The sequence below is a fragment of the Protopterus annectens genome, chromosome 11.part0 (genome assembly GCF_019279795.1).
Source record: "Protopterus annectens isolate FY-2018-M chromosome 11.part0, PAN1.0, whole genome shotgun sequence".
NCBI lineage: Eukaryota > Metazoa > Chordata > Ceratodontiformes > Protopteridae > Protopterus > Protopterus annectens.
Window position 1 is genome coordinate 1,127,455,993 of NC_056745.1, and position 18,670 is coordinate 1,127,474,662.

General features: G+C 42.2%; 1 protein-coding gene across 1 annotated transcript in view; it reads right to left on the reverse strand.

Annotated features, from left to right (window-relative positions):
- Nucleotides 1–1,125: 1,125 nt before the first annotated feature.
- The window catches only part of BRAF (B-Raf proto-oncogene, serine/threonine kinase), a 1,627,514-nt gene continuing 1,609,969 nt past the window's right edge, over nt 1,126–18,670 (reverse strand). The window contains exon 20 of the mRNA XM_044088485.1: nt 1,126–2,045. Coding sequence (XP_043944420.1) covers nt 2,023–2,045 — 23 coding nt within the window. The 3' untranslated portion in view covers nt 1,126–2,022. The remainder of the gene's footprint in view (nt 2,046–18,670) is intronic.

The window sequence follows — 18,670 nt, forward strand, 5'->3', positions numbered from 1 at the left end:
TTATTTATTTCTTTTTTTTAACAGAAATGTATAGAAATGACTAGCTGTGTGAAATAAAAAAAATGAATTGTCTATTATTAAAAGCTGCAGAAACAGTATGACAGTTGTTTATAGAACCTGGATCTTAAAACATAGGTACTTGTTACATATGAAAGTGAAAAGTAATGTGCAAGAATAAAGTCACAGTATACACTGTGTTGTTTAAAGTATATTCATTCTAAAAAAAAGTGACACACTGGAAAAGTGGAAAACAATGAAAATGTGTTTGCCTGTAATGTGGGACCTACAAACTTTGGCTTACATTCACAGTCACTGTTTCTGCAGAAAAAAATGCTATGTATGCAGACATCATCAAAACCAAAACTCTTTCAAGCTACTTGTGACAAATAGATTTGCCGTTTCCTTTTTTAAAGCACTATATTCTACAAACCAGCAATGATGTACTGCATGTGTTTGACTTTTTAATGCACGGCAGACTGGTTTAAAATGCCTATATGTTTAACATTCCTGCACTTTTTGTTAGTTAATAAAAATGTAGTTTCCCCTGGAACCAAGAAGTGAAGCACACTAATATTCTCTGTTGCTGGCAATAAGGCAAAAGGCAACAATCCTGAACCCATGCACCTGACTATTGAGAACACTTTCATTTGACAGACCTTGCTACTTTAAGGTGGGCACACAACTGGTGCAATGGTAGCCACCACATCAAACTCCATCAGTTTAACAACACAAAGATATACAAAGCAGGGGGACAACAGATCTGTGCAAGCTGACAAACTACCTTGTGCTTCTTCATAACATAAGTCAGGTATGAAAGATATGCTATTGTGCAGCAAACCACTCTGCATTCGACACTTCATTACTCGTTTAATTTCTGTAATCATTTCAACACAAAAAATCTCCTGAATGTATTAGAGTCTTAACATCTGATGAGGCCAGGACTCATACCTGCAGAAAGTACTTTGCAGATCATTTTATATGTTGTAGATGACTGCCTATTTAGCACAGCAATCTCTCTCCCTGTATAAACACCAGGCAGTACTGTGGACTTTGTAAGTGCCACAATGTTCTTCCCAAATCATAGTAGTACAAAATTACAAATGTAGAGACAGATGAGATGGGTACTTGCCTCCAAAGAAATTCCATTCAAACAATACCTCAGTAAAAATAAATAATATAAAGTGCACATAATATTGTCGTGGTCCAAATTAAAGTGTAGCGGAAAGAAGCTGTGAGCTGAAGAACATAAAATCCTACAGCTGCAGAGATTATGAAGTTTCTTTTTGACGGTCCCGATACTTCTTAAAAACACAGCTGTGCACCCTGCATACCATATGAAAAAGTAAATGGAGTACAGTTCTTGAATAGGAAGGGATAGCAATCAGAACCTGAAACAGTAAAAAGAAACATAAAAGGTCCTGCCTTTTAGTAATGCAGTATCCCCTTTTTGGAAAAAAAAATCTAAAACTAAGATATTTTTTCAGCTGACTGCATATATACATTTTTTACTCACTGTAAACTATGTGGTGGACAGGAAATGGTAGCTTCATGAGGTTTTAAAGGGGATACTGCACTGTTTTCCATAAGTTAATAAGCACCCAAAGATGAATAAAAAAGATTGCTCTCTTTGCTGTTAGAAGAACCCCAGCATAAAATAAATAACCGCTCTTCACCAAAGAAGAAAGATGATTAGCTTGTCCTCCTGACAAATAAATCTCAAAGCTGCATCAGTTTCTCATCATGCCTCAGTGCCAAAGGTCAAAGTGCATGCCTTCTCCTTTCTGGAATGATGGGAAAAGTAGGCAGCAGCTTCTATATATGAGTATTTCTGTCATGTAAAATGCTGGTAGCAGAAAACACAGGGTCCTAACAAGCTCTTCCTTGTTAACAAGTAGTTCATTCTGCTCCCAGGTAGCGCCAATGTTCTGGTTTCTACGTTCTGAGGAACAAAATACAGTTTTTATGCCCTTGTAGATCGTAGAAACACACCTGAATGACAGAAATGTTGTAATGATGATGACGCTACTTGAAGGCTGCAAACTCTCCTGTAAAGGATAAATAAAAAGACTGCATTTACAATCATAATATAATATGTAATCAACATCTGCTGTATGCAAACATTCTAAGAGCAAAACAAACAGTAACAGCAAATGCTTTCTCAGCAAAGGTTTTCTATATTCACTGACAGTGATTTATTACTGAGACAATTCAAGTGGATAGACAGCACTTACTAAAGCCTACATTTCCAAGCTCAAAATATTCAGTGCCTGTACCATTATGAATGCTGTGTGGCAGGATAGCTGAGCTGTAGCAAGACTAAACTGCCAAGTTACAAGTACTGCCCAAACGCCAACACATCTATAGGTGTGGCAGGATGTAAAGTTCTCCACATACTGGACATTGGACTGGGAGTCAAAACTGCAGCTGCAAGAAAAGTGAAACTACCATCAGAACACATCCATCTCTAGTACTGCTTCCCTGAAAAAAAAAAAAAAAAAAAACGTACTGAAGAAAAAAACACAGACTGCACCTTCCAATACTAACCAGTACAATTAATTCCGAGGTCACAGCAACTCAGAAGAAAATAAATATATTTACTTATGGCAACTCTTTAGTTGCACAAAATTCACAGCAGTGTCACTTTACACTTTTTGGCAAAATTCATTGTGGTAATGTTGAGTACTTCTGCTCTGGCAAAAGTTATTTCAAATAACCTAATGCTGTCATTAATGCACAGGTTCTTCAACCGTCAAAGTGAGCCACTATCAAAGTACAAAACACTCCAGACTTTCCTAGACATCAAAATGGTACCTTGAGTCTTCCCAAAGGGCAGTGAAACATACACTGCACATCAGAAAAGCAGACCAATACAAGAACATTCTCATTTGAAGTAAGCAAGAGATAGAAAAGTATTTTTTTTTCACAAATGTACCTAATCATGGATGATTTTATTTCACATTTAGTTTAAGACCACATAAAATTAATCTAAAAGAATTAAAATTTTAAGCACATACCATATTCAGATTTGTTTAGTCGTCCCTGAAATAGACCCATGTCACTCTTGCTGAGGCTATCCTCGTTTAAGAACCATTGATGTAATTAATTCATCTCATTAAAGCAGACGCATCAAACAGTCTAAACCAGAATTATTACTGGTGTAGGACATAAAATAAAACACTAAACAATTAAATGGTGAACTCTATCACTAAATACCACACACAAAACTGGGCAAATGTGCTTTCTTCATTAAGAAACCCACTCTACCAAATTAAATATGAATGCTATTTTTTAAGAATTTATGGTAATGGAATTCATCCTTTGCTGACTGGGATAGTCTAACTAGGCTAGTCGCCTCTCTTCATGGGAGGTCCCAGGTAGTATTTATACTACTAAAGTTGGCCAGGGCATCAGGGAAAGTACAGTTGTGTACCTACCATAAATGTAGATGTTCGAGTGTATTCACTGTTGCAGTCATTACAATTGGGTTATCCTGCTGGCAGGCTACCCGCAGTTGGCCTGAATTCCAAAGTCCTGGTCTGGCGTCGGTTGCTGTCGCCTCCTCCTTGACGTCAGTGCACCAGGGGTATAAAAGACGCAGCCAACGCCATTTTCTTCAGTTTTTCTTGCCCCAGATGTCAGGTGCCCCCTAAAGGGTAGGCTAAATTATGCCAATAAGCATGCATGCACTAAAGTAAACTTTTCCTTCATCTACAAGCAAATACACCACAAAGGTTGTATAGAATAGAGAAGTACAGATAAGTCCCAGCAAAGGAAAGGGGGATGGTGGGTGGGTAACCTGGACTGCAACAGTGAATACACTCGAACATCTACATTTATGGTAGGTACACAACTGTACTATGTTCGTGTTTCACTGTTGCAGTCATTACAACTGGGTTGAATCCCAAAGCTAAGGTTGGGAGGCTGGGGCTAAATAGGATTTGGAGAGGCTATGAGGCCCTGCAGAACTGCAGTGGCAAAGCCTGCCCTGGATTTAGAGTAGAGAGGTAAGTGATAGTGCTTTGTAAAAGTGTGCACTGAACTCCAAGTTGCAGCCTCTAAGATGTCTTTGGTTGGTACTCCTCTGAGGAAGGCTGCTGAAGTGGCTGCTGCTCTGGTTGAGTGGGGCCTAATGCCCTTAGGCACTGATTTGTCATGCTGAGAGTAGCAGAAACAGAAGCAGTGGCCTATCCACTTTGAAATAGTCTGCCTTGAGATAGCCTTTCCTTGTGATCCTGCAGCATATGCCACTAGAAGTTGTTCAGTCTTTCTGAAAGCTTTGGTTCTGTGGAAGTAGAAGCGTAGCTGCCTGTGAATATCCAAAGAATGCAGAAGTCTCTCACCCTTACTCTGTGGGTTTGGATAGAAGGTAGGCAAATTAATTGTTTGGTTAAGAGCCACACTGGACACTACCGTAGGCATAAATGTCGGGTTTGTCCTCAGAGAAACCCTGTCAGGATGGAAAATGATAAAAGGTTCCACAGCCATGAGTGCCTGTAACTCTGAGACTTGTCTTGCAGAGATTATTGCTAGGAGCAGAGCTGTTTTCCAGGATAAGAATTTTATATCAGCTGTAGAGGCTGGCTCAAAAGGAGGCAGTGTGAGTTTTTCCAACACATAATTGAGGTCCCATGCAGGTACTGGTGTTCTCCTTGGAGGTCATGTTTTTGGCCCCTCTGAGGTACTGCCTTAGTAATGGATGAGAAAAAATAGGTGGTTCTGTATCATAATGAGCTGAAATGGCAGAGGCATGAATCTTAATTGATGAAAAGGATAGGCCTTTGTCCAGCATCTCAGTTAAGTATTGCAAAATCTGAGGAATATTTGGTACAATCGTGTCAATTCCTTGTACCTAGTTCCAAGCACAGAATCTCTTCCATTTTTCTGCATAAGATTTTCTGGTGCTAGGCCTCCTGGCCTCCAAAATAACATCCATCACCGCTTTAGAGAGAGGTGTGTTTTGAATGGCTACATTATCCGTCCTGTTGCCAGATTTAAGGTCCTGAGTTGGCTGTGCAGGATCTGACTGTTTTGTTGGGTCAATAAGTGAGGAATTTGAGGTAATGTCCAGGCTGGGCATTGAGACAAATACTTTAGGACTGGGTACCAGTGCTGGCGGGGCCAGTCTGGGGCAATCAATAACATTTTTGGCTTCTCTTGTCTGACCTTTAGGAGTACCTTGGGAAGGAGAGGCAGTGGAGGAAAGGCATATACTGTTAAGTTTTTTCCAGCTGAAAGATAGAGCATCCACTTTCCATGCTTGCTTGTGATAAATCCTTGTGCAGAATCTTTGTAGTTGGTAGTTGTGAGTGGAGGCAAATAGGTCTATGTCTGGGCATCCCCACTTCCTTGTTATCATGCTGAAGACTTATGGATCCAATTTCCACTTGTGGGGATCTATTAGGTTTCTGGTTAGTTCGTCTGCCAGAGTATTTATCTTTTCTGGCAGGAATTGTGCTTGCAGATGTACTTGGTAAGTCAATGCTGTGTCCCACAAAGTCATGGCTAGTCGGCAGAGGGGGTAGGAATGTGCGCCTCCCTGCTTGTTTATGTACCACATGACTGTAGTATTGTCCGTCTTTATCAATAGTTGTCCTGGATGAAGTAGATCCTTGAAGGCTGTCAGGGCATTCTGAACAGCTAGCATCTCTTTTTGGTTGATATGTAGATGCATTTGGCTTGCGGACCATGTGCCCCGAATACATCTTCCTGCCATATGGGCCCCCCAGGCATAATTGTCTGCCTGCCTAACTGTGGGTAAAGTGAATGGCTGCCCCGTGTTGTGGTGACAGGCCTTTGCCCACCATCGAAACTCCTGCTGCAGGCAGGGAATGAGGGTAATTACTGTTTCCAGGCTGTGGCAATGTTGAGTCCAAACAATTTTTAGATACCATTGTAGCTTCCTCATATGCAGTTTTGCATATGGAATTAGCAGAGTGCAGGATGCCATGAAGCCCAAAGCCTGCAGAATTTTTCTTGCAGATAACTGGGTCTTTGTTGCCAACATTTTGAAATAAATAGTCAGTTGTCTTTGTTTGTCTGGCATGAGATAAGCCATCTGGGCAGTTGTATTTAAGCTTGCACCCAGGAATATTATCTCTTGAGAGGGTACAAGTTTTGATTTATTTTCATTTACTGTGTACCCTAGGCATGTTAGTAATCTTTTTACAAACGCCAGATGCTGTAGTAGAATGTCCTCGTTCTCTGCTTGAATAAGACAGTTGTCCAAGTAAGGATAAATTTGTATTCCTCTTTGTCTGCAAAATAAAATTACTGGTGCCAGACATTTTGTGAAGACTCTGGGTGCAGTAGATAAGCCAAAGGGCAGTGCAGAGAATTGGTAGTGCATTGAGCCAGCGATAAATCTGACGTATCTTCTGGATGATTGTCTGATTGGGACATGCAGGTATGCCTCTTTTAGGTCTAAAGTCACAAGCCAAGCCTTCTTGGCCCAGCATGGGCAGAAGCTGCTGCAGAGTCAACATTTTGAATTTTGGAATATCCAAAATTGTTTAGATTAGACAGGTCCAGTATTGGTCTCCAGGCTTTGTCCTTTCTGGGCACCAAGAACAGTCTTGAGTAAAATCCTTGTCCCTGATCTTGTTGTGGTACTCGCTGAATGTCCCTCATGTCCATGAGGGATGAAACTTGTTTTTGTGCCTCTGCCCATTGGTTGTGTGGCAGGTCTGGCATACCGTTTGCCCTTGGCAGGGTGTGAAAGTGGAACCTGTAACCTTGCGACACTATATTCAAGACCCATTTGTCCTGGGTGATCATGTGCCAATTTTGTGAAAAAAGTGCTAGTTTTCCCCCTAAAGGAGCAGCCAGAAAATAAGTGCTTGGTGCTGGCAGGGGAAAGTCATTGAGACTGTTTTCTGTATGGCTGTGATTTATCTTCTCCGCTTTTGGAGGTAGAAGCACCCCATTGTTTAGACCTGTATGACTCCTGGGGCTGGGATCTGCCTCTGGGGCATCTGTATCTGCCTCTTTGTGGCCTGTCTGACACTGGAAAGGACCAATTCTTTGTAGGCCAGTTCCTGCTAAATCTGGGAGGCTGTATCTGTAAGAAATCCTTGACTGTATGCATAGATTTAGCTTTGTCCTCCATTTTCTTCAACACCTCTTCTGCTTTCACCCCAAACAAGACATCATGCTGTAATGGAGCATCTAATAATTTTGCTTTAACATGATCAGGCAGATTCTGTTCCTTTAACCAAGCATGCCTCCTAATGACAGAACCTGTAACAGCGGCCCTACAGGAGGCCTCCAGAGAATCAAAACCACATTGCAAAGTATGCTTTCACACTTGTTCAGCTGCATGCAATAAATCCTGCATTTCTTTGTTTTCTGCACATTCGGAATTTGTCATCATTTTCTGTTTAAGCAGTGACATAAGGTATTGCTGATATTTAAGCATATGAAACTGACAATTTAAAGCCCTTATGGCCAAGGTAGCAGAAGTGTAAATCTTTTTCCCCCATCTGTCCAGGGCCCTTGAATCCCTATCAGAGGGGATAGGATTTTTTGCAGTGGAAGCCTTGACCCCTTTGGGACCCTGAGAGATTGTTTCTGGGTCAGCAGCAGAGTTTTCATAAAGAAATTTATGTAAATCAGGAACCCTGTGGTATCGGTCTGGCTTAACAGGAGCTGGTGGTAAAGAGTCAGGAGACAGACCGGACTCTGAAAATACATCATCTACAATGTCTAAAACAGGAGGAATAGCAAGGGGCCTGTGCTGAGGTATTAAAAGGAAGTCTCTGAGCCTTTCCTAAGATTCTGAGTAATCTTGGCTCTCCCAGTGGAAGTGCTCCCTCATAGTATGCAGGGTCTCCCCAAAAGAATAATCCTCAGGAGGAGAGGCTGAAGGGATAGATTCTTCAGCATCAGAATCCTTATAGGGAGGAAGAGAGTATTCCTGATCAGAAGAGGAATCGGAGGAAATGGAAACTTGATCTGAAGAGTCGTATTCTGTCTCTTGCCTAGGCCTCTTATCAGGAGGAGGATGGGAACCCCTGATCACAGTAATTAGGTCTTCGGCCATTTTAAGCATCTGTTTTTTAAGCATGGAGGCCTGTCCAGGGGAATGTTGTACTTGTTTGTCTTTAGAGGTGCTTTAGTCTTTGCCTTTGAAGCTGAAGTCGTTTTCACATATAACTGTGTAGGCCTGAAAACACCCTCAGAAGCCGATGCCTGCTCAGCGGATCTGGACCCATCTGAGGGAATAGTTTCCGAGGGTCCAATACCTTGAGTATCCAGCGGCCTAGTTGTCTCCACATGGGAGTCGGAAGCGGCCTGTGACTCTGAGGTAGCAGGCGTCAGGGGCTGCAAAAGCGCCTCACTGAGAACCGGCAACTGGCCTAGCAGAAGCCTCGTCGTCGGTTTTGGACCTCAGATGCCTGTGCTTTTCTTTGCGCTTTTTATAAACTCCGGTAGGCGGCTGCTCCAACGGCATTATATAATTAAATCTTCTGCTAAAGTAATGAAATGCAAAATTGAACCGACGCTTAATAGTGCGTTGGTTAAATCTAGCACAAAACCGACAACTAGCAATGTCGTGGTCAGGGCCTAGGCAAGGAATACAGTATGAATGAAAAATCCTTATGAGGTATTTGCTTCCCACAAGAAATACAATTATTAACTTTTTTTGACATCGGTCTGGAGCAAGAAAAAAGTTTCCCCAACGGGGTACTTAGCTTTAATGAAGACTTCGGATCCGAAATTTGAACTTGAAAATCTCAGGAGTCGGCCGACCGGCACTTGCGAACTGCTTTTGCTTCGGGCACTGCGCGGCAAGAAAGACAGAATAAAATGGTGTTGGCTGCATCTTTTATACCCATGGTGCACTGACGTCAGGGAAGAGGCGACAGCAACCGACGCCGGACCAGGACTTTGGAATTCAGGCTGACTGCGGGTAGTCTGCCAGCAGGATAAAGTACAGTTTTGTACCTACCATAAATGTAGATGTTCGAAGATCCACATTGCTGCAGTCCTTACACTTGGGTAGTCCACTGTCCTCGGTCGGCCCGAATATCAAAGTATAAGGCTGACGTCGGTCAAGGCGCATTTGACTGACATCAGGACGTCAGGGTACAAATGCGCATGACCGACGTCATATCCTCAGTCTTTTCTTGCCCCAGATGTCAGAAGAAAGAAAGATGTCAGAAAAAAGAAAGGTCAAAACCAAAAGACAGCAAACAACCAACCAACCACCCTTGCACTAAAAATATGTACAATATATACAATATATACCATATTGACAACCCAACCCACACAACCGCCTCTAACTACAGAGGGGAAGGAGAGAGGGTAAATTGGACTGCAGCAATGTGGATCTTCGAACATCTACATTTATGGTAGGTACAAAACTGTACTATGTTCTTCATCTCACATTGCTGCAGTCCTTACACTTGGGTAGAATCCCAAAGCAGAGGTAAGGGAGGATGGCCAAACTATAAGGAAGCAGGAGCTGCCAAAATGCCCTGCAAAATAGCAGTGGCAAAACCAGCCCTAGCTTTAGAATAAAGTGGAAGGTGATAATGCCTAGAGAAAGTATGCACTGAACTCCAAGTAGCTGCCTCCAAAATATCCTTAGTTGCCACCCCCCTCAAAAGCTGTCGAGTGGCAGTAGCCCTAGTGGAATGAGGCCTAATCCCAGCTGGAATCTCCTTGCCATGATGGGAATAACAGAAAGCAATGCAAAACCCAATCCACTTAGAAATAGTTTGTTTTGACACAGGCTTGCCCTGAGAACTCAAAGCAAAAGAAACAAATAACTGCTGAGACTGCCTGAACCCTTTAGTTCTGTCCAAATAATATCGCAACTGCCTGTGTACATCTAAAGTGTGCAAAATCTTTTCCCCTTTATTTTGGGGATTTGCATAAAAGTAGGCAAATGAATAGTTTGGTTTAAAGCCACACTAGAAACCACTTTAGGCCTAAAGGAAGGATTAGTGCGTAAAGATACCCTATCCTTATGGAAAATTAAGAAAGGCTCAACCGCCATAAGGGCCTGCAACTCAGAAACCCTTCTTGCAGAGGTAATGGCCAACAAAAAAGCAGTCTTCCATGATAAATATTTCAACTCGGTAGTAGCTGCAGGCTCAAAAGGTTGTAGAGTGAGTTTCTCCAACACAAAATTGAGATCCCAAGCAGGAGTAGGAGCTCTCGTGGGGTCTTATATTCTTGGCCCTCTAAGAAATTGCTTGAACAAAGGATGAGAAAACAATGGTGGGTCACAATCATAGTGAGCCGAAATTGCTGCAGCATGAACCTTAATAGAAGACTTTGTCCAGTAACTCAGTAAGATATTGAAGAGCCACACTTAAATTAGGCTCAGAAACATCAAATTCCTTTGCTGCACTCCAAAATAAAAATCTCTTCCATTTATCTGCGTACACTTTCCTTGTACTAGGCCTTCTAGCTTCCAAAATAACATTCAAAACTTGCTGTGGAAGTTGAGACCCACTATGGTTCAAAACAGAATATGCCAGGCTGTTAGGTGAAGAGAGTGAAACTTGACATTGAGCAAGTGACTGTCCTCCTGAGACAACAGGTGTGGAATCGAAGGCAAAAGCCATGGAGGCTTCCGTACCAGGCTTCTCAGTAATGGGTACCAATGCTGTCGAGGCCAATCTGGAGCTATCAAAATCATCCTTGGCTTGTCCTGTCTGGCCTTTAGTAGTACCTTTGGGAGGAGAGGCAGAGGTGGAAAGGCATACACATGAAGATTGCTCCAATTGAAAGAAAGAGCATCCACTTTCCAAGCTGTGGGATGAAACCTTTTCGTGCAAAACTTTGGCAGCTGGTGGTTTAGTGGAGAAGCGAACAGATCTATGTCTGGAGTTCCCCATGACACTGTCAATTTCTGGAATACATGAGGATCCAATTTCCACTCGTGGGGATCCATAATTTGTCTGCTCAACACATCTGCTAAGGAGTTCTGTGCTCGGCAGAAACCTTGCCTGAAGATTTAGCTGTAAACTGAGAGCAGTCTCCCACAAAATCATTACTTGCCTGCATAGAGGATAAGAATGTGTTCCCCCTTGCTTGTTGATGTACCACATGACAGTTGTGTTGTCTGTTAGAATCAACACCTGCCCTGGAAGAAGTAAATCCTTGAAAGCTATTAATGCAAACTGGACTGCTAACATCTCCTTCAAGTTGATATGTAGATGCTGTAGTCTGGCAGGCCACTTGTCTTGTATCCACTTTCCATTCAGATGAGCTCCCCAAGCTTTGTCTGAGGCATCTGTCGTTAGAATCTGACTCGCCTCTGGCCGGGTCACAGAGAGTCCCTTGTTTAGGTGACATTCCTGAGCCCACCACAACAATTCCTTTTGAATGCAAGGTATTATTTGAATGACAGTGTCCAGATCCTGGCAGTGCTGTATCCATACATTTTGAGATACCATTGTAACTTCCTCATATGCAGTTTGGCATTGGGAAGCACCAGAATACAAGATGCCATGAACCCCAAGGCTTGAAGGACTGTCCTTGCAGTCAGCCTGGACTGATGAGACAATTGATGAAAGTAAAGGGAAAGATTCTTTTGTTTGTCCGGGGTCAAAAGGCCATCTGGGATGCTGTATTCAGTCTTACACCCAGAAAGCACATGTCCTGAGAGGGTACTAGACTGGACTTTATTTCGTTCACAGAATACCCCAGGCATCTTAGCACTGCTATCACATATTCCAAATGATGAAGAAGCTCGTCCCTTCCTTGAGCCAGAATCAGGCAATCGTCCAAATAAGGATAGATCTGTATTCCTTGTAGCCTGAGGAAAGCTATCACTGGAGCCAGAACTTTCGTAAACACTCTGGGCGCAGTAGATAAGCCAAAGGGCAATGCAGAGAACTGATAATGAGAAGTCCCAGCCCGAAAACGCAGATACTTCCTGCAACTCAGTCTGATAGGAACATGAAGGTAAGCCTCCTTGAGATCCAAAGTTACCATCCAATGATCTTTGCCCAGCAGAGGTAAAAGCTGTTGTAACGTCAACATTTTGAACTTGGGAATGTCCAGATAAGTGTTGAGGGTAGATAAATCCAAAATTGGTCTCCACGTGTTCCCTTTCTTTGGTACTAGGAACAGGCGAGAATAAAATCCTAGGCCCACTTCTGGCATAGGGACCGGCTGTATGGCCCCTATTTGAAGTAACAGAGAAATTTGTTTGTGAGCCTCTATTCTTTGCTGAGGAGGAACGTCTGGCATGCCTTTGAAAGGAGGCAAGGTATGGAAATAAAACCTGTAACCGTGGTGTATGATATCCAATACCCATCTGTCTTGGGTAATTAAACTCCAATTTTCCTTGAAAAGTGCCAACCTTCCTCCCAAAGGTGCTGCCAGGCAGAAGGCTCTGGCAGCTGAAAAGGTAGGTCATTGGGTCTGTTTACGAAAGGACTGACCCCTGCCCTCACCGAAGACTGTGCAGGTGAACTCCTGTTCTAGGCCTGAAAGAGCCCTGAGCTCTGCCCTACCACGTCTAGACCTACCCCTAGACTGGGAATCATAAGAAGGATACGTCCACCCCTTGGTAGGCCAATTTCTACTAAACTTCGGAGGCTGAACCTGCAAAAAATCTTTAACAGTCTGCATAGACTTAGCCTTGTCTTCCATTTTCTTTAAGACTGCCTCAACAGGAGAACCAAACAACACATCAGATTGTAAAGGAGCATCTAAAATCCTTGTCTTAACATGGTCAGATAAATTCTGATCCCTCAGCCAGGTGTGCCTGCGAAGAACTGACCCAGTGGCAGCCACCCTAGACGAGGCCTGTACAGCATCAAAACCACATTGCAAAGAATGCTTACCCACCTGTTCAGAAACATGTACTAAATCTTGTAACTCTTTACACTCAATACCTTCCGCCAGAGCATCTACCTTAGACTTCAATTGTGAAAGGAGATAGTTTTGGTATTTCAACATGTGAAACTGGCAATTCAAAGCCCTCATAGCTAGGGTGGAAGAAGTATAAACTTTCTTTCCCCATCTATCCAAAGCCCTGGCCTCTTTATCTGGAGGTACCGGATTTTTGACAACAGAAGCCTTAACACCTTTAGGCCCCTGACTAACAGTTTCTGGGTCTGCCCTAGGACTCTTAAAAAGATACTTATGAGCTTCAGGCACCCTGTAATACCTATCCGGTTTAACAGGAGCAGGAGGCAAAGAATCAGGATTAAGAGAAGCCTCTGCAAAAACATCTTCCACCACATCCAGAACAGGAGGAATAGCCAAAGGCCTATGCTGGGGTAAAAACAAAAATTCCCTAAGCCTTTTCCTGGAATCAGAGAAGTCCTGACCTTCCCACTTAAAATGCTCCCTCATGGAATGAAGAGTCTCTGAAAAAGAAAAATCCTCAGGAGGAGAAGCAGAAGGAGTAGAATCATCCACATCAGAATCAGAATAAGGGGAATACTCCTGCAAGTCTTCAGCCGAAGACTCTGAAATATCCGAAGCCTGCTCAAAACTCCCTAGCTCAGGTTCCACCCTAGGTCTCTTATCAGGAGGGGGCAAAGAACCTCTAATCAAAGTAATCAAATCTTCTGCCATTTTAAGCATATGCTTCTTGGGCACAGTTCCTGAAGAACTAGGGGTGACACCAACTGAAGCCAAACCTGGCCTGCCTCTGGGAGAAGCCTTGGAAACAGAAGGAGAGGGCCTAACCACCCTAGGAAGGGAGGGGAGTACAGTAACCTGAGAAGCCCCTTCAGCCTGACCTGCCTCCTGAGAGGCCACATCCTGCAATAACAAAGTCTCTCCCTGGGACACCAAAGAAACCTCCGGCGGAGCCACCGGCTCCACCGACACCTCTAAAGAACCGGCGTCCGGTACGGACGGTTCTTCTAGCCTAGGCTTAGCTGCTTTGTCCTTGCGCTTCTTAGAAGAAGCGGGCGTCGGAGCATCCGACGGCATTTTATAATTGCACCGCTTCCCGAAGACTAACCTGGCACAATCTAACCTTCTCTTTATATTGCGCTTATTGAATCTAGCACAAGAGCGACACCCAACAATGTCGTGCTCAGGCCCTAAACAAGGAATACACAAAGTATGATAATCTCTATGCGGTATCTGTTTCCCACAAGAAATACAGTTATTCACTTTTTCTGACATCCGGTAAACCACTGAGGCAAGAAAAAACTAAAATCTTCCCCAACGGGGTACTTAGCTAACTTTGACTCGGTCTGAAACTCCGAATTCGAAAAATTTCAGAACGCCGAACGGCACTTGCAACGCTGCTTCTGCATTGGACCATGCGGCAAAAAAAGACTGAGGATATGACGTCGGTCATGCGCACTTGTACCCTGACGTCCTGATGTCAGTCAAATGCGCCTTGACCGACGTCAGCCTTATACTTTGATATTCGGGCCGACCGAGGACAGCGGACTACCCAAGTGTAAGGACTGCAGCAATGTGAGATGAAGAACATCCAAATTGTAATGACTGCAACAGTGAAACATGACAAACATCTTCCATACTCTGTTCAACAGGTGCTATGGGATCTTTTACATCCACCTGAGCTACCACCAACTCAAGCAGATGGGACTTCAGTTTAATGAACAGCACACTTACAAGCACAGCATCCTATAAAGCTGCACTGAACTGACAGCAATTCATCACCTGGAGTGGGTATAAAACCCACAATCTTCTGATCTTTCAGCACCAAAGGAGTGTATGCTATCTGTTGAGCCACTGATGATGGTTAATTAAGCAATAACCCACACCTGGGTGTGGGTAATGCTGGATTTACCCATGGTTGGTGTGGTTTGGTCACGAGGCTGCCCGGTGGCCAAACAAAGACAACCATGGGTAATTCCAGCATTACCCACACCCAGAATGGTTATTGCTATTATCTAATGACATTATTTAAGAAAAAAAATACTTTTCTTAAATAATGGCATTGTATAATGCCTCCTTGCTGCCCTTCTGCAGCTGTCCAGTATTCTGCTGCAGTTCTGATGCACTGCGCATGCGTATGGTTACGCAGTACATCAGAGCTGTGTGTGGAAGCAATGGAGAAAGGAAGCTCTCCGTTGCTTTTTATAAAGCTATCTCGCTATGTTAAACTTGTTTAACATAGCTTGATAACAGCAACAGAGCTCTTCCATTCTCCATTGCTGCCCAACACACAAAAAAAAAAGTCTTGTACTAATGGAAAAATCCGGGCAACCGTACCTTTTTCCATTAGTATAAGTCTGATTTACAACGGGCACGCTGACCAATCAGCGTGCACATTTTGTAATATTAATAGGGGGTCGTTGTATAATTTACATTAATCCATACAACAATACAGAAATGTAGCGCAGCAGCAGATTTTAAGAAAATGTATTTTTATTTATTTTTTGTTTACTTACAGAAACTGGGTTTGTGGGCTGCTCTGCAGACCCTATTCAGCCAAGATCTCTGCCAACAGTTACAGAATCAGTAATTTACAAACAGATAATGTAGTACATGAAAATGATATAGTATTTTAAATGACATACATGAATGTATTGTTACTGTTAATCAGGCCTTACAATTACAGTACACCGTTATTAACATACAATTATCCTTCATTACAACTAGAGTATAGGGAAATAATGTAGAACTCTGGATCCTACCGACGCATTTGCATAGCTCTCAAAGTTTTGGTGATAGCGAACAATTTTCTGCTCCTGTTCAGGGCTGTCAACTCCATAGAAGAATATTAATAGCAAATGTTCCTGCTCCCAGTCTAAAGCCAACACAATAAAGGTATGTCACCCAGCACTGCAAGTTATCAGTGTCATTCTGTAACAACTTGAATCACAGTTGCCTGCTACTGCTTTACAGAGTTGCTGTTTGCACATGTTGGCTTACTCCACATAAAAGTAATGTGATAGTACTAAAATATACTGTATTTTATGTTCTTGAGCTTGAAGCTTCCTACAGAAACAGCAATACTTTGTTATCTGTTATAAAGACTGCTCTTTTTCTCAGCTACAGTAACTTCAGAATGAGAATAATTAAAAAAAGGAGCATAAGGGTGCAGGCAGTTTTGAAGCATGAAAAACTACTATAGTGTGTGTGTCTGTGTGTGTGTGTGTGTGTGTGTGTGTGTGTGTGTGTGTGTGTGTGTGTGTGTGTGTGTGTGCGCGTGTGTGTATGTGTGTGTGTGTTGTATTTGCCTGTAAACTGCACAGCCACAAGTACACGTTTCAGGGGATTTGTTTACTTGGGCTTCCAGTTTCATGGACTTTTAGCTATGGAATTGCAATGAAAGTAATGTTGTATTCAAAGAGGTAAAGTGAAACCACTGAACATACCAACCACTACAGCAAAATACTACAAAACCAGAAGACCTACAAATACAAAATGGCTAAATTCCCACTATGTACAAAAAGAGCAAGTCTAAGACCTTGGCAATACCCAGGAGGCTAAGAACTGGAAACCCACCTGTAGCAACAAGACTTTTGACATCAGTGGTTATAGTTAGTATCCTCAAACAAATTTACTATGTTCATCACAATGCTAACTGCTGTAGGGTTACAATAAAATGGATATGAGGAAGTATCAAACTGCATGGGAGCACTGATGTCTAAAAAAAAGTGCAGAGACAAAAACAGATTTTCTCCTAGAACAGGAATCCAGCTTCTAGTATTTGGAAAATGTGCATATAGAAAACTACAAGGAAACTTCACAAATACTCTTGGTAGAATTATTACTGAAAAAGGCTGCAATTAAATCAGATGAGCTAATCTGACTTTGCTATGACTCCCCTAAATAAGGTTTTGCCATACTAGCTGTACCAAAAGAGGATACAGTTTGGCAGCCATTTAGAAAAGAGTTGCTTAATCCCCAGTGGACTGTCCATTCTTATCTGCGATCAAGGAAACAAGACTTCTCAGCCTAGAAACAATGGGAGGCTATATGAATGTCTCCCAAACATGCAACAAAATGTAGAAGATTTAGGATTTTTGCTTGCTTGGAAATAGTTACATAGACATTTTTATACCCAAAGTAGACTCCAGAGAATTTTTCCTCAGGTAGATGGCAAATGTTAGAGGTGTGACAGGAAAGAAAGAGGTAATTGGGAACATACTTTCTTTGAATACAGTGAGTTGGCGGACTTTTAGGATTCCCTGTGGGATGCACAGTCGGAAATTATGCTGGGTGGGCAGATTGGTGTGACTAGGAATAAGATTTTTCTGAGCTATGATACAGAATCAGAATTGCCTAGACATGGTAAGGCCTTGCTGTCTCTAATTCTGGAGGCTGCCAAAAAAACAATTATTAGAAAATGGAAAGCAAAATCTAAACCAACTATATTAGAAGTAGTGAATGTAGTAACACAGATAAAACAACTGGAAATGAGATCTTTAGAAAAAGGTAGGCATAAACTACATAGGAATAAATGGGAATTGTGGGAAAAGTACATATGGGGAGGAATGAGGTTTAAAAGAAAGCAGGACTTAAATGAGCTACGTAATGTTTGACAGAAAATGAATGGGTAGATTATAAGTAATGTATAATGTTTGCAAATGGGAGTGGGTCAGTATGGTTTGTGATGTAAAATGCTTGCAACTAGGATTGTGTCGGTGTGGTTTGTTTTCATTTATATAAATGAATGATTGCTTATGCCATAAGTGATGGTTTAATAAAGATGTTTCTTGTTTTTAAAAAAAGGGGCAGGAATTGAATAATTTATGTAATGTTGCTTAGGTTATATGATAAATAGCAATACAGTTTGATTACTTTTATATAAATGTAAACGTGCCTAAGTCACAAGTGATAATTCAATAAAGGTGTTAAAAAAAAAAAAAAGGAAACAAAACTGCTCAGCCTGCCTGAAGTCCTTGCTTCTGTTGGTGGAATGCCTCAGTTGTGTACGTATATCCACTGTGTACCAACCCTATTTTATTCTCAAGTTTTGGGAAGAAAAATGATAACTGGAAGGATTGCAAAACAGTTCAGCAACCACCCTGGGTGAGATGGAAGGGTTTATCTCGTCTTGTTTTTACGAAAGATACGACATAAGGCTCCTTGCACATTACAGACATTCTTGTTAAGTAATTTTTACCAAGAAGACTCCAGGATGACTGCTTTAATTTGCCTGCATTTGCATGCTCAAATCAAAGCACAGTCAAATTCACCATGACATGATTCAGGTCCCAAGGCCAGAGATTGCTTGACATCTACCTAATCTTAGGTAGACAGTCCCCTTTAAGAATTAACTGCGTTAGCAGAGATGAGGTGTGCAAGAAGAGCTGGCTGTCACATACATGCACCTTTACAAACGAGCAGTCGGGCTTTTTTAAATAGGATTGAGAGATGATGTAGGACTTCAGGTATATGGCAGGAGGAGGGGGCTCTATTCATTTTACCGCACACCAATATGAAACTCCAGTCAATTAAACTTTAGAGTGGTTGACCTACTTGCTTCTTTGAGGAATTTAGAACTTTGGAGAAAATAAATTACTTTGTGGTTATCAATCTGACATCCTCCAGGCTTAAAGGTTAAGGCTCTTAAGGTTTGGATTTAATAATTTACCATTCAACTAGTTAAGAAGCTTACACAAAAGGTGAAGGTCTACTGGCTATTTTGCTGCCACTTGGGTCACCTGGATGAACTAACCTTGTCTTGGCCAGTGCAGTAAGATGAGTTCTGGTCCTTCTGTACTTCTGCTTAGAAGCTTAAAGAATAGTGCCCAGGAACAAA